Here is a 16734-nt window from a genome sequence, read left to right as displayed (position 1 = left end):
TATGATTTTATTTTTATTTTTTATATAGATAAACTATGTTTTTGAAAATAAAAAATATTTATTTTTAGATGATATTCTTAATATGTGTAGTTTTACATGTTATTCTCTTTTTTATTCAATCAATTTAAATGTCTTATTTTTCAAGATTCAATATCTTTTTTGATATTTTTTAGTTTATTTGATTACATATGTGTGTAAACTTTTTGATTTGTTATATTTTTTTGAACTACCTAAAATGTTTTAAAAAAACCTGCATAGATATTTTTTTATGAAAAATAAAAATATTTAACCCGATGAAGTATGGGTTACATAACTAGTATACAGTAATGTTAGGTTAGTTAGATAGGGATTTCTTTATTTGGACCTTTTTTTATATATAAAAAAATAGATCTAATTTTACAGCCTAGTTAGACATCTTTTTTTTTTTTTTTTTTTTTTGTCTCTTTCTCATTTTTAAGAGGATGAAAACCAAGTGATGGTAAGTAACTTATCCCAAAAGAAAATAATCTTATGTTGTCAATGATTGTATATTTTTTTTGGTCCATGAAAAAAAAATCTAGTATAATTGAAAAAAGAAGAAGATTAAAATTACTTTGATAAAAGCTCCTTAAACAATATTATTATTATTATAATTTTTAAAAGATCTATTAAGAGTAACGATGTAAAAGAGAATAGAAAAAATAGAAAGAGAGAAACAATTTCTCCTTTTATTTTTCTATGAGAAAATTATTTATATTGCCAATGTTCTTCTGATCCATGAAAGAAAAGTATAGTGTTAGTGAAAAAAGAAAGAAAGAAGTTGAAAGTACTTTTACGAAAGCTCCTATTGTGATTTTTGAAAGAATAAAATTTAAAGTTGAGTTCTTTTCATACCAAGTTGGGCCCAATAAAATTTATTTTTGTCGAAGTAGATGAAATATCCAACCCATTTGGCTCAGGGGAGGCCCTATCACCGATGGTTCCTAAATTTACACGGCCTTTCATAAAAGCTCAAACACGGGAAAGAAGAAAACGAATTCAAAAGAAAGGGAGAGGATGGCGCAGTAGCAGGGCAGCAAATATATCCCCGATAGAAAGATATTAATAAATAATCAATCGCAGGCACTGAGACCTTCAGACTCCGTTAAAGATGGGGGAGGAGAAGAGGCATCAGATGATGCAGAACTTGTTCGGCGATCAGTCCGAAGAAGAAGAAGAGATCGATTCTGAGCACGAATCCAATCCCCAGCCCAATTATGCTTCCGTAAATAAATACTCAGTTCACCCTTTCTCCTATATATATTATATATTATTCTCAATATTATCTTTTGGATTTGTAGCCTCGCTGTACGTAGGGTTTTTTTCCTCTTAAAATTAAAAACCCTAACTGGGTTGCAATGCATTGCATTGTTGCTCAATTGAACTACCTAGTTGATTGAATTAGAATGCTGCTGCTATTAGGTTTTGTTTGAAATTCGCCAGGGTTTTATATTTTAATAATTTTATCCTTGTAAGGGTTTCCTTCCTTTGCAGGATGAAGCTGAGGGAGAGCTGAGGAATGACGGTGAAGGTGAAGGTGAAGGTGAAGTTGACGGGCAGGAGGATGTACATGTGGAAAGTGAAGGTGAAATGCGTGAAGTAGAACCTGATCCTGGAGAAAGTGAGGGTGAAAGAGAACAAAGTTCCCAAGAGGTAGATATCGGTGATCAGAGGGATGAAAGTGATGCAAAAGATTCTGACAGTGATGCTAAAGAAGAGTATGGTCACAGAGTGGCTACCAGCCGCAGACGTGATGTAATTGAAAGTGGTTCAGAGGAACATCATTATGTTGATCATGAAGATGAGGAGGTCGATCAAGCTAGAAGTCCAAGGTTATTTCCTCACCTTTTTTCTGTCATCTAGAACTTTCTGCAACCTATCTATCCACCACTGTAAAAAGAAGTTGTTCTTAAAGATTAGCCACAAGTTCCTTGGATGTCTATTTATTTATGTTCTCCTGTATTAAACCTGCTGAATATTCGAATTTCTTAATAGCAAATCACCTGAGGAGGAGAAAGATCAGGCTCAAAATGCACAATCGGCTCCTGCGATTCGTGATGTGTTTGGGGACTCTGAGGATGAAGAAGAGGATGCATATGCAGTTCGTAATGACATTGAGCAAGATTCTAATGTGTGTATACCATGTTTCAAATGTTTTTTTCATATATGTTAATTGCTTGGTGCTCCCATTCACACTAATGGCTCCAAGGGTCACCCATTTTGCTCTCAATCCTCAGAGGTCTCCTATGGAAGAGGAGGAAAGTTATGAAAAGAACCTGAGACCAGAGGATATGCTAGCTGACGAAGATGCTCAATATGAGTCAGAAGAGGAGAACCGAGAGGCTAAACCTAAAGAGAAGCCACTTGGCCCCCCATTGGAGATAGAGATGCCATTTTGCCCACCTCCAGCCGATCCTAAGAAGGTGTTCTCTTCTTTGTTCCATCTGCTTCTAAAATGTTAACTAACTCATCATTTCTTTGGTGCTTGAGTTCTCCTTTGCTTGATATGCATGCATGGTTTTTCTTCAAGTTTCAATAGCAAGTAAACAGAATATAGAATAAGTTTAAGTGGTCTACTGGCCTCTATTGGAAACAACTTGAAAGTAGTTGTTTAGATTATATAGGATCTCATTTGTGTATCTCTTTCTGTTTTTTAAAGTGTCAAATTTGTAGAGTTGGGGAGTGTCTTTCCTTCTTGAAGATACTGCTGGAACAGTTTTGGATGTGCTTTTCATCCCTGCTCTTCTTGTTTTTGGAGGGGTTATCAGTGCTGGCAAAAAATTCTTCATTGTTTGATTGAATACTTGTCAAAGTATATTTTACATTGAAGAAAATGTTCCTGATCTCTATCAATATATCTGATGGTTGGTTAATTACACGTGGTCTCTAAATTTGTAGATTTTGGTCATTTTAGGGTTGAGAAAATTTACAGTTCTAATTTCTGGTCTCTAAACTAATGGTTTTTAGATGCCTGCATGTTTTGCCATGTGTACACATGAGTGGATGAAGGGACCGTGTGACCATAAATTGAAAGTGTGAGAATTAGCATGCCTGAAGTTGTGGTACAGGGGTTAAATGATCAAAATCTAAAACTTGGGGAGCCACAGGTGTAATTTACCAGCCTGATGGCTGTTGTTGTTGATGATGTTTTCTGTTCTTTGCTACTTTAGATGTATAAATGTTCTGACTTGTGGTGATTGTCTAATTCTTATATGTAGATGAACATGATTAAAGTATCCAATATTATGGGCATTGACCCCAACCAATTTGATCCTAAGACGTATGTGGAAGAGAAAACATTTGTGACAGATGAATCTGGAGCTCAAAAACGAATACGCCTAGAAAACAATATTGTACGATGGAGGACTGTTAAGAATCCTGATGGCTCGAATTCGGTGAGCAGATTCTTCTTCTTCTTCTTCTTCTTCTTCTTCTTCCAATTAAAAACTTTTTACATTTGTGTTTGATCTGTAGGTTGAAAGCAATGCACGCTTCGTGAGATGGTCTGATGGTAGTCTACAGTTATTAATTGGGAATGAAGTTCTTGATATATCTGTGCAAGATGCGCAACAGGATCAAACACACCTTTTTCTTAGACATAACAAGGTGACATCTCAAGTCTGTGTATATGTGATTGGAAATGATGATATTTTGCTTGCTTTATCTTTTAGTCTCTCATTTACCTGCTTAGAGTTGGCTTAAGTTCCTAACATAATGATTGCATAAGCCTGATTTTTTGACATGAATTTGTTGAAATAATTGGGAAATGGCTGCAAGTTAGAGTCCTTGATTATGGGACTTATATTCTGTAGTTACTTTTTATGGGAAGGTGATGCTGTTAGATATCTGGTATCGTTTAACATGCTGTAAAGCCTCTGATAGTGCAGTCCTTGATGGTAATGCTACTTCTTGCTGAGGGATTTGGCATTTGAAATTGTTTGCGTGCCCCTTTATTGACCTATTCTCCTTTTCCTTATTTTTATTTGGTGACTAAAGACTACTTTCTATCCTGGGAACAGGATGATAATGAATAATACAGCAAAAGGATCAAAGTTGGTTGTTGGATGTAAACTGAAGTTTAAAATTCCTTGATGGTATTTCTTTTTTGTGTAAATTTCATAGCAGTCACAGGAGCTGCTATTACAGACTTCATTTCATGCATTTATTTACATTCAAAGTTCAGAATGAATACTTTTTGGTTTTTGATTCTGGTTGTTGTCATAGTTTTTTCGCCTCCAATGTGAAGTCCTTTTGTGAAACTTGCCGTTTGCTTCTTGAGTCAAAATATTCTTTACGTCTTCGTAAACATCACTCAAGTCTGAAACTTTGTTTGGGGAACTTAACTTAATCTGTATTTCAGTCACTTCTTCAATCACAAGGAAGAATATTAAGGAAGATGAGGTTTATGCCATCATCATTGTCATCAAATTCCCATAGGCTATTGACTGCCCTTGTTGACTCTCGCCATAGAAAGGCTTATAAAGTTAAGAACTGCATCACCGACATCGATCCTGAGAGAGAAAAGGAGGAAAAGGAAAAGGTAACTAACTAGTTTACTTAAGGATACAGTGGCTTGTATTTGGTTTGTGGTTTCATGGTTTCTAGTTCTGTTGTCTGTATGGTTTTATAGGCTGAAAGTCAGACAATAAGAGCAAATGTACTTCTCAACCGAAAGAGGGAAAAGGTGAGCCGGAAATATACACCAAATGTAGAGAGGAGGCGCCAACTATCACCAGGATTTTTAGAGGGTGCTCTTGATGAGGTCTTTGTTAGAACCAATCAATTGACATTCTGTGTGCAAATCCAATTGAAAGTTTTGCCTATCCTATCTAGTTTTCTGACTCTACTGTTTTGATCAGGACGATGAACCAGATTACTATAACTCTCGTCGTTCTCGCCGCTTTGAGGAAGATCTGGAAGTTGAAGCTCGAGCAGAGAAACGCATTATGAATGCTAAGAAGGTCTTTTAATCAGTCAAGTGGGACGATTTGAACCAGATTACTATAACTCTCGTCGTTCTCGCCGCTTTGAGGAAGATCTGGAAGTTGAAGCTCGAGCAGAGAAACGCATTATGAATGCTAAGAAGGTCTTTTTAACATCAAGTCAATTTGTTATTTATTTATTTTTTTGTTGAAAAACCTAATTTTGACATTTGCACTAATACCAATAGGGACAGAGAGACATTCCGCGGAAGTCTGATATGTCTGCTGTGAAATCATCAAAGCGCCCAGTGGATTTCTCTGATAGTGAAAGAGAGGAATCTGAGTATGAAACTGATGGAGATGAATATGAGAGGTCTCCAGTTCATAAGAGGGTTGATGAACCAGAGCATGAGTATGAAGAAGAGGAAGAACACTATGAGGAAGACACAGAAGTTAATGGAGCCTCAGAGGAGGAAGAGGTATGTGAATGTATCTTACTATTTTGTTTGTACTGCTTGTTTCATAACCACTGCAGAGAAGTGTGTCTGCAAATTGTAAATGTTCCTCAAAATAAGTTTGGTGCACAAAATACAATACAATATTTGTTCTTGCTGTCTTTTGAGTTTTAAAGTCTAATGATTCAATCCTGTATTCTGTGTCACTATTTACAGAATTGGAAGGATTCGTCTCCTTTAATCCATACTAAATTGAATTGTTGGTCCATGACAAACTTTAAAGGAAATACCTAGTCATATCGAGGAACATCAGCAGCTAAGATTTCATGCCTATATACTAAGGGGTTGCCTGTATTCTCTGCAAGGTTGTTTAGATGAAAATTTTCTAGTGCTTCCTATCTGAAAAAAAAAAAAAAAACGATTTTAATGACTTTTCTACCGAGGGCTGCCTGATGAATGCAGGATCAGCATAATGTGCATTTTTTAATTCCCAGTACCTGATGTGTCCAGTTTCCTGGCTGTCTGGCTATTCTATACCTGTTGTGAACTAGACAGAAAAGCCAGAAAGTGTGAAAGCCAACACATTAAGACTGGAATTAAAGATTATTTTCCTCTCATTTGAGTGATGCAGCCCAAACATTGATAAATTTTTCTGTCATGAGAAATTTGGTTTCTTCAAGATTGGGCAGGACTTATGTGAAGGACATGCAAATTACTGGGATGATGATTAACATTTGGTGACAGATACAGAAGACATCGTGAAACCTTAGGAGAATAGTTATTGGATATGATAAGACTGATGTGTAGGTAAAAACTAATGTGTAAGATGGATAAAATAAAATGATTTGGAGTGTCTTTTCTTTATCCTTTTTCTATATTGTTATGGTGTTGGCATGTGGGGAGGAATCTGCTCTGCTACTGTAATGGGTTTTCTTATGGTAGTTTTCTAGTTATGATGCCAAACACCATAAATTTCTTTTTATCCATTTGATGTTGAGCATGATAATTTCTAAATTTTTTGTTTCTTTTTGCAGGAGCCAAAGCAAAAGGGGAAGGAATTTGGCAGCAGTCGCAAGAGGATTGGGTTTGAGTCGGAAGAGGACTCTCCTCCAAGAAAGATTCAATCGGGTCGTCGAATGACAGTGGTGTATGATAGTGACGAGGAATGAAAACTAGGCTGAGATGAATGCTATGTGAGATAATGCATCCTCAATCAAAACTCTTCCTCTTCTTGTTTTTTTTTTTAATGGTGTTAGACCTTGTTTGTTAAGGGTTTTTTCTGATGAAGATTCTAGCTTTCAATTTGTATTTTAAATCACATGATGAATGCTTTTCAATTTTATTTTGCCACGCAGTATAATCTTTTCTTGTAACTATAAAGATCCTCAAATCGAATGATCAAAAATATGCCTTCCATACGTTCCAATTAGCAGTAGTCTTGCGGATAAATTCCCCAAACTTTGTATTACATCTGTTAAATGTGTTAATATTAATCTTAAGCATGCCCAATTTTTTTCCTCTGTGTGCTCATGTGTATATTGGAATCAAGAGCGTACAAGGTGTTCTTGTAATCCTCAAATAGCTAGCTGTAAGGTGGTGTTCTTTTGTTTACATCGTTCACCTTATACCCAAATGATCGTTTGCTTTCAGTTTCGTTTTCACTCTGGTCCGCGTTATTTTCATATCTAGTTACGTTTAAATCCTAGCTAGGATGCGTGGAACGTAAATTTACGTTATGGAATTTAGGATAGAAGAATATGCCCTAGTTATTTCGCCCTAATGCATTATCATATGCTCACTGTTATATCCAAATTTGGTGCATGACATTAGGCCAAGCTCATGACATAAGCTAATGAAAGAAAAACAAAAGAAAAGAAAAGGCTCAAATCACATGTTGAAGATAACTCACTCGTGCAAATTGAAGACATGGTTGTAGAGTTGCTTCATTGTTCTATCTGGTTTCCTTTCATATTCGAAGTAGACTATTCAAGACAATGCACATTATGAATCATGTTTGGCATGGTTCCGATCCATGCATATAATAATCCTAATGTGTTAATGTAAGTCTAAGCTTTGCCCTTTTTGTTACTTTGTTCTTAATGAATTGAAGCTTGGAAAAGGGAGCAATTAATGATGATAAATTAATTATTTTTTCCACATGGAAAGCAAACATGCATGTAGACTATTTATGCATGGAAAGGAGGAGGCCAAATGTTGTACCTAAAATTGGTCCATGACAATAGGCCAAGCACCTTGATAACCTCTAGATTGAGGATCATAATTTAATGAAAGAAAAACAGAAGGAAAAGCCTAGATCTCATGTTTAAGACAACTCACTCATGTGTAAACTGAAGAAATATGATGCAAGGAGAGTGTCTCAACTAAATACTGAACATGGATATAGGCAAAAGAACATGGAAGGTTAAACAAATGGTTAATGGGACAAGAACATATACTCCATAAGGAAAACTAACAACAACAATATACAATCAACAACTTAATTGCAAATTAAAACTACATTCGGTGCAATCCTTTTCAAGTTTCAAGCATATTGAAAATACAAGTTGTAGATTCAAGGAAAGGGTGAGAAGAATAATCGAATTATTTAGAATATCCATAGAAATTGACCTAAAATTAACTGAAAATTGAAATGGAAAGACCCAGACCAAACCAAAAAAACCAAGTATATATAATAAAAATGAGGTATAAATGCCGACCCTAAACCTAAACACCCCCAACTCTCTTTCTCTCCTCTCATTCACTCCAACTATTACCCACGTAATTATTAATGTATATGCCTTGTAGAATCGAGTGATTATATATGGCACTGACTTTATTCATATAAAATATATACTTATATTTATAAATGTATCCTTTACCTTTAATTTTCATTTAAGTTTGATTATTGAGTCTATAGTAAAAATAAAATTCTTAGAATAAAAATTTTTCAAAAAGAAAATTATAAAATGATTATAATTACGAGAACTTTTATTGCATCAATGCTATATTAAAATTGGATATTAATTAGAGTTGTTGAGACTGATATTTTTTTTCTTATTAAAGGAAACAACTGATATCATAAGATGAGGTGTGGGAGATACTTAAAACTAATATGTATTGGGTTTCCCAAAACTCTTAGATAGCGAAAATGATAATTTTAATTTATTTTTTTAGAGTTCCAAGGACCCTGTTAGACAATCTAGGGTTGTTTAGAGTTTGAGTAAAGATTACCTGAAAATTAGATCTTCTTTCTAATGTTTGTTCAACTTCTTCAAGGTTGAGTTGTCACATACTACAAGTCGTCCAAGTGTTTATTTTTTAACAATAATTCACATGAACCAGTAGAGATAAATCTCCTAAAACTCTTATTGGAGAGAGGGATTACTATGCTTTTGAGTGCTAGGTTTTTGTTTTTTTGTGTTTTCAAGTGTTTCTCTGTATCGTATATGCTGTAAAATCTACATAACTCTCACAAAATATGAGACATAACATTCTATTTATAAAAAAAAATCTAATAAATCTATAAATGATAAAATATCAATTTGCTTACTAAATAATATCACATATGTTAATTTAGGATAATTTTAGATATTTATTCAATCAAGTTCCTATTTGATTTTTCTAGGTCTAGAATTGTAATCCCTTGTGTTAATTACATTCTAGTTCTTAAGTTATAAAATATATTTACAATCAAGTCACACTTGATTAACCATCATAATTTAACTTATGAAAAATGTTTCTTAATGTATGTGACCCATTAGATTTCTAATAAGGTAACCCAAATATAAATCATATTGTAACACCTTGTAAATTCTCAATGTCATAATAAGTCTACGAGCCTTAATCTTCAGTAGAACAGGGTAATTTTTTTCAATCATGCAATGACAATCCAATCATATAATCACTTTTATGTATTATGCTTTTAATAATCTTATTTTGATAAATTTTTGGTAAAGTCTTTTCTGTTTGAGTCACTAAAAATATATATATTTTTCTGGATAACCTGCATAACAACTCATATGGAGATTCAATTTCCATAACAAATCAGCCCATGCTTACACCCTTCTACATGATCATAATAGCCCCCTTTTGGTTCTCATAAGCATGTTGTTGAAACAACCTTCAAAATGCACCAAGTTGTTGTCCAACAATAGCCCTTATACTCACTTTAATATGCTGTTGGAATAGCCCTCTAGCTAGACACATCAAGTTGTTGTCTACAAGCAAGCCTTAACCTACATCAAGTTGTTGTCTACAAGCAAGCCTTAACCTTAGACTCATTTCAATATGCTGCTGCTGAAATAGTCCCCACTTTTACCTATAACGAGAAGCCAAATCAGCCATTATTTTTACCTGCAACAGGTTACAAAATAGACACCGTCCATATCACAAATAGGTTGTCAAAACAATCACCCATGAAAGCTTCAAAATCCATTCAATCTTTATGTTAAGTGTGTCTATCATCTTGTAAATAATCCATTTGTTAGTTTCTTATAGAAAATAAATTTTATAATCACGTGATCTTTTTTAAAATGTTTTATTTAGTCATTGAGAAAAACAAAGCTATTTCATTCTCATAAAGTGTAGACAATTTCTTGCAAAATTCCAATAAATAAAAGATTTGTAAGTGCATTTGATTTGTTTCAACAACCATTCAATTGTTGAGAAATTCCAAGTGATGCATATTAGTTAATTTGAAAAAAACTTACTTTATTATTACAAAATTCAAATAGCTACACAAAATCATATACAATTCTCATATAAAAAATCTTGCATTTTCAAATATATAATTTTATGACAAGCAAAGAAGTAACAAATGAACTAGTACATATGCAAAATAGTTATATAGAGATGAAAAGGCACCAGGTTGTTTAGCAATGCTGGCACCTAGAGAGTACATATTCAAAAATGATTTTTCTAAAATAAAACAAAGAAATTTTTTTATGCTAAAAAAATTAGTTAATTGATCATAAAATAGTTTAGGATGTTAATAATAATTTTAATATAATTAATTTTCTTATTAAATATTTAAGAATATTTTATAATTTAAGGACCTACCACTGTGTGAAATAAAGTTTAAAAAGTTTGGGAAATTATCAAATTGAGTTTTATTTAATGTTTTTAAATGATACAAATATTATTTTAAAATTGTTAAATAATTAGAATTTAAACATGTAATATATTTATTGTGCATAATAGCATGTGTTTATACACGATGGATATTTATGGACATTAAAAAACCAATGTGATTGTGTTTTTCAATGTTTGAATTATTGTAATACTAAAGAGAGTTTGTGTGCCTTACCTTTTCTCTATATTTTTGTTCAATGATGTAAGATTTTTTTCTTATCTAATTCTCCTCAAATATAACTTGAGGTTTCTTAATCAATAAAGTAAATGATATATAATTGGAAAATATAGAAATTTAGATAGAAAAATTAATTTGTAATCCAAGACAAAGAAAGAATGGCAAAACAAGGATACAACCATGATTCTCGCTAGAACTTATAAAAATTGACACCAACTACCTAGGTTCTCATTCGATGACTCAAAAGAATTATTTAAAATATATCCATAATCATCTCATTAGAATGACATGTTAGGAGTGCATGTCTATATATAATTGTTTTTTTTAATAATATATCAAACATGTCATGGAATGAGACCTAATTAATGAAACAAATATCTTGTTAATATATTAAGTACATGTTGAAGCCAAAATTTGTTGCCTTCTAATTTCTCATGTATGAAATCAGTGTTTCATTCATGAATTACTTATTGAGCTACTCAAGGTCACTTTAAATAGAATATGTTTAATGCTATAGAAATTGGATCCTACTTAACCAAACTTATATGATTTGGATGCTTCATTTATGATTATATAAGATTAGATGCAATAACTAAGTGAAACATATATGATATGTTTAGATAAAGAGTTGTCACCTATTTAATCTATGAATCACATTGAGATGCGATTGATAAGCTATGTTATCCATCTAATTTTTTTTATTTTATTTGTTAAGCTAATGAAGATAAATTAAATGGGATCCTAGCTCACTAGGAGATCTATGCAAGATTTTCCAAACTAATTAGGAGGGCTACTAATTTGTATGAAAATATTGGGAGACTAAATTATTATTAAAGATCTTATCTAAATATGATTTTAAATACATATGCATGAAACTAATACTTATTGTCTTTACATGAATATATTGATAGATCAAAATGAGTAGCAACATATCCTTACATAGCATACTTGATGTTAACAAATTGACTATACCAAACTTCTTGAACTGGTATCGTAATGTGAGAATTATTCTTAAGTAATAAATAATGTTATATATGTTCTTGAAAATCTAATTCTTCATACCTCTTATAAGGATGCTGATGAAAAAGTTTGAAATGAATATCAATGTCATATTAATGACGATGAGTAGACTATATATGTGATGTTGCCCAGCATGTCACCTAAACTTTAAAGGTAGTAAGAGAATATGGATGCTCATATAATAATTATGCATATTAAAGGGCTGTTTAATGTGGTTCGTAGGACAAAGAAGTATACGGACCTATAAGGAAATGTTCTGCTACAAAATGATAAATGATTTCTCTGTTTTGAAAGTAATTTGCTTTATTGAGAAATTAGGTTAATTAGACTTTTTCATGGACCATGACTTAAGTGTTAACTTGGTCTTGAAATTCTTACCCAAAGCTTTTGAGATTTATGATGAACTATCTTATAGAAAAGTTGGATAGTACGGTACCAAAATTGCTTAATATGCTTAAAATTGCTCAAAAGGCCTTTTAGTAGGAAAAAGGCTATATGTTTCTTTGTTAAGTATTTCAATAAGTCTAAGAAAAAGAAGAATAAGAGTTTTGTCTTTAAAAAATAAAAATCTACTGAGGGCATTAAAAAAGTTTAGTTGGTTACATATGACACTAACTTTATTCATGTAAAAACATATTCATGATTGATATTTTTTATAATTAATATTCATTTATGTATGATTAATGAGTTCAAAGTAAATATAAAGTTCTTAGGACAAAAGTGTTTTGTAAGGAAAATTATAAAATTGTTATAATTATAAGGATTCCTATTGTATCAAAACATTGTTTATAAATATTTCTAGTCAATACTCTATTAAAACAATATATTAATTAGAGTCATTGATATTAATACATATTATGTTATTTTCTTTATAAAATGAATGAGTTTTTTTATAAGCGAAGGTATGAGTGATATTTAAAACTAATATATAGTTGCTTGTCAAATAAAATGTAAATAAATTTGACATGGTGTATAGCATGGATAGAAGTTAGGGTTCTCAAGCACTAAAATTATATACCTAAGTTGTAGAGAAATTTAGAGAAAACTCTCTAGTATTTTGTTAAAAATCAAAATAGTTTGAATATGAATCTCGAAATAAACTAGTTCCTTATTTATATTAGTTTTATAATTAACATCATTTATGAGAAAGTATTCTTAATTTCTAATTAAAATTTAAATTCTTTATAGAAAATGGTTTTAATTAAAACCTACCTAAATAATAGAATCTATCTAGTATTAGGATTCCTAACTAGTAAAATACTAATTAAATTAAAATTTCTAATTTAAATATGAAAAAGAATCTAAATACAACAAGGTAAAGAAAGATTATCTTGCACACCAACTTCCAAGCCTTATTTTAAGGTATTTCTAATCTCTAACATCATAAAATTTTAATCCAATAGGAGAAAGGGCCTTCATAATCTTTTATCAAAATATCAACTCGATCAAATGGTTAGATTAAAAGTTATACTTGATTTACCAAACTATATCTTGGACTCTTTTTAAACCCATCAAAACAAAAAAATCTTAATCATTAATCAAATAGTGTAATAAAGATTATTATGCCAAGAATAATGAAAAAATTTCCCTACATTAGAATTGACCCGCATTGAGATTTTATATAGATAGATCACTTGTGTCTATAGAAATGTTTATGTGGTAGTTGTGTAGAGATATTTAAAGTTGAGATGACTAAGTTATCTTATATAGGGAATATTATATTTTGATCTAGACTATATGTTGCCTTAATAAAGGGTAACAAATGAGCAAATATTATATATAACATGAATTATATAAAGATATTTCAGTGATTAAGAGATTATTTATTATCCTAAATGAATTAAAAAAAATATTTTATATGTTTACAGATAGTATTGATTGTGAAACTTTTGCGCAAGGTAAAATAAGATTTGAAAAGGTTTAAAAATCTTATTTAAAGAATCGATGACTATGATGTTGAAAACATACATGATTTTACAAAGTAGACATATTTAATGCTCCAGTGTCTAAATCAAAACATTATTAATGAATAGATAATAATTATACCGAGAAACTAGTCGTTAAAAGGTTAAGCCATATTGGTTATAAATTTTCTAATGTTTGAGGGATCATGACACTTTGTTAGTCACTACACTTGATCTTCAACTATAAATCAGTTAATTTTTTAATTTATAATAAGTTAAATTATTTAATCTTATTTTGATTATAATTGTGATTTATATTTGATCTAGTATATTAGGGAGCCTAATGAGTCATATACATTAAGAACCAATAGTAATAAATTAAACTGTTATGATTAATTAAATATGACTTTTTTATAAACAAGTTTTCTAAATTAAAGACTATAATGTAATTTATAAAGGAGATTATAATTTTAGAACTAGAAAAATCAAGTTGGGTTGATTGCATATATTTTTAAAACTATCCTCAAATAATATATATGATATTTTTTAGGGAGTGAAGTGATAATTTATCATTTATAAGGTTAACAAATTTTCTCTATACACAGGTTATGTCTCATATTTTCTGTCAATGTTCAACGTTGTGGTAACTAGGAAAAAGAACAAGTATTTGGTGTTCTTTGGGAAAATGTCTTGTTTTTTTATTTTAAAAAAAAAAAGTTGTCAACTAGCATTATAATCACTAGAAACCATAACTAGTATGTAGAGATCTAAAGTAAGAAATTAGTTATGCTAAGGGAAGATATTATCACTATTAAAACATCATATCTAAGGTAAGTTACATTGTTGGTCTTATCTTAAATTGTTAATGGTCTGGTTATGTTTAAAGTAATGATGATCTATTTATTAAATGAATACAGATTTACAACAAAAAGTTAAACCCTGGTAAAAACTTTAACACTTAACCATTCTAAAGATCTTGGCCAAGTATTTTAAATTGATCAAACTAAATCAAGAAGCCCTAAAAGGTTTAACTTATACTATGGTACCTCAAACATTCATAAATCCAGTGAAGTATGTCCATGAATGCACGAAGAGACTTATATGGGGTCTTTGTAAGCTAGCCCAAGTCATATGGCATGTCAATGAAATATGCCTTAAAAGGGTTTCCTTGTACCTAGGGAAGGTTCATGGTAGGTTTTGTAAAAGGTTTCACCTATCCTATGGTACCTTAGATATTCTTAACTCTGGTGTTATGGGATATGACATTGAAAATATCCCTATTTGGTGAGTATTTCAAGAAATTCAATTTTACCTTTAATTAAAAAATTCATCATTACCTTTTTTAGGAAATTATAGTGAAGGACTAATCATTCTAATATTCAAATATTAGGTCACTATGAGTCCATACACTTAAATATTAAAAGTGAATAATAAAGCTTTCTTTTAATTGGATTTTAAAACGGGCGTTGGACCCGTAATAATTTTCAATGAATAATATTTTAAAAATATACACATATATCATCAATAATATTTTCAAAATCATGATTTAAACTTACAAGTTTGTCAAGAATTTATAAATCTAACAATTTTAATTTACACATTTATAGATGTAACAAATTCAAAATCAAAGTAATGGTGCTCATCTATTTTTTCAATTCTCTCACACATGTTTAATAAAGATATCAAACTCAAAATCAAGTTATTTATTCATCATTCATCAACTTAATATCATCCAAACAACACTAACAATGTCAATAACACCTTTCATCATTATGTCAGCTTTTAAGAGAATGGTTATTTGATTTTTATGTAGGTGAGTTTTGTAATTGGTGAAAATACGTGATAAGATGACCTGCTTTTAAAGTAAGAGGCTCGAGTGAAAGCTTGGGATTCTATTGAGAAAAATTTATCTCCTTTTATGAGCACTCATTTTATCAGTATGAATAATAATGAGTAGCTTTTTCGCGATGTTACGACTCTTATGAAAAAGTTCTTTGTATTTTGATAGCGCCACTTATTAGTTCAGGTTGCTTGTTTATCTGATTAGAAATGATTTTTAAAAGCATGTAACATAGGTTATAGCTCTTAACTATAAAAGAAAGGGATCATAAGCTCAAAGAGTGTTTCAGCGTTTTAAAAACTTAGAATCATTGTTATTTGCTTGACTCTTTGTATCTTTTTAGTTTTTTTTTCTTTAGCCATATTTCTTTTATTTTTTTATATTGCTTTAGTGAGGTATCCTCATTTATTATGATTTTTATTTTGTCATTTTTAATTTTTGATTTAAGCATGCCTTAAATGTTTGAGTTTCTTAGGCTCTATTGGTTTTTGGCTTTCTCATGGCTTTTCATCAACTTTTAATCTTTGAATTTTCACTTGCCCCTAGTATAAAGTGTGATCTCAATCAAGGTTTTTATGAAGAAAATCTCTCTCAAACTCAAAAGGGATTGTAAGAGATATATTTATTTTTTAATGTGAAAGGAATAACAAAGATGGTCTTTTATCTTTTCAAGCGCAAGCGGTTAAAATTGATAAACTTTGACCTCATCTAGTATAATGGTTTGGACTTGTAAAAAATCATGTTTTGTGAGTCTATGACTATTGAATCCCCTTTAAGTCATTATGCATACAACTAAAACATGACTCAAAAGGCATGGCGTGAGGGTAACTACACATTTTTCATTTTATGTCTTTTGGCTTGAGATTGTTTAGTCACCTCGGGATGAGAATTGCTTGAATGATTCATTTGTCACCCTACAAAAAAAGATGTCAAAATGTTTTGAACAAACATCGAATTATTTCCAAAAAAAAAAAAAGCAAATCCAATTTTTCAAGATTATTTTAGCAAGTGGTTTTTCCCAAAACTGGTTTAGTAATAATGTTTTGAACCATGGTTTAGTAATAATGTTTTTGTAAGAGATATATTTATTTTTTAATGTGAAAGGAATAACAAAGATGGTCTTTTATCTTTTCAAGCACAAGCGGTTAAAATCGATAAACTTTGACCTCATCTAGTATAATGGTTTGGACTTGTAAAAAATCATGTTTTGTGAGTCTATGACTATTGAATCCCCTTTAAGTCATTATGCATACAACTAAAACATGAC

General features: G+C 30.9%; 1 protein-coding gene across 1 annotated transcript; it reads left to right on the top strand.

Annotated features, from left to right (window-relative positions):
• Window positions 1-992: 992 nt before the first annotated feature.
• LOC7487124 (protein LEO1 homolog) lies at window positions 993-6824 on the top strand. The gene is made up of 11 exons (XM_052445929.1): window positions 993-1243; window positions 1513-1850; window positions 2014-2149; window positions 2256-2441; window positions 3237-3413; window positions 3493-3624; window positions 4379-4558; window positions 4649-4780; window positions 4878-4979; window positions 5189-5419; window positions 6430-6824. Exons 1-11 carry the CDS (start codon window positions 1130-1132, stop codon window positions 6562-6564), a joined length of 1863 nt encoding a protein of 620 aa, XP_052301889.1. The 5' UTR covers window positions 993-1129; the 3' UTR covers window positions 6565-6824.
• The last annotated feature ends 9910 nt before the right edge of the window (window positions 6825-16734 follow it).

Source organism: Populus trichocarpa, chromosome 12 (genome assembly GCF_000002775.5).
Source record: "Populus trichocarpa isolate Nisqually-1 chromosome 12, P.trichocarpa_v4.1, whole genome shotgun sequence".
In the NCBI taxonomy this organism is placed as follows: Eukaryota; Viridiplantae; Streptophyta; class Magnoliopsida; order Malpighiales; family Salicaceae; genus Populus; species Populus trichocarpa.
Note: the sequence above shows the minus strand (reverse complement) of the source record. Positions and strands in the feature narration are given on the sequence as shown.

Excerpts from the sequence above, each read along its gene's own strand:
- LOC7487124 (XM_052445929.1), top strand. The coding sequence starts at position 1,130 with ATGGGGGAGGAGAAGAGGCATCAGATGATGCAGAACTTGTTCGGCGAT. Across the intron at positions 2,150-2,255 it reads ACATTGAGCAAGATTCTAAT|AGGTCTCCTATGGAAGAGGA; the intron begins GTGTGTATACCA and ends CTCAATCCTCAG. Across the intron at positions 4,781-4,877 it reads TAGAGGGTGCTCTTGATGAG|GACGATGAACCAGATTACTA; the intron begins GTCTTTGTTAGA and ends TGTTTTGATCAG.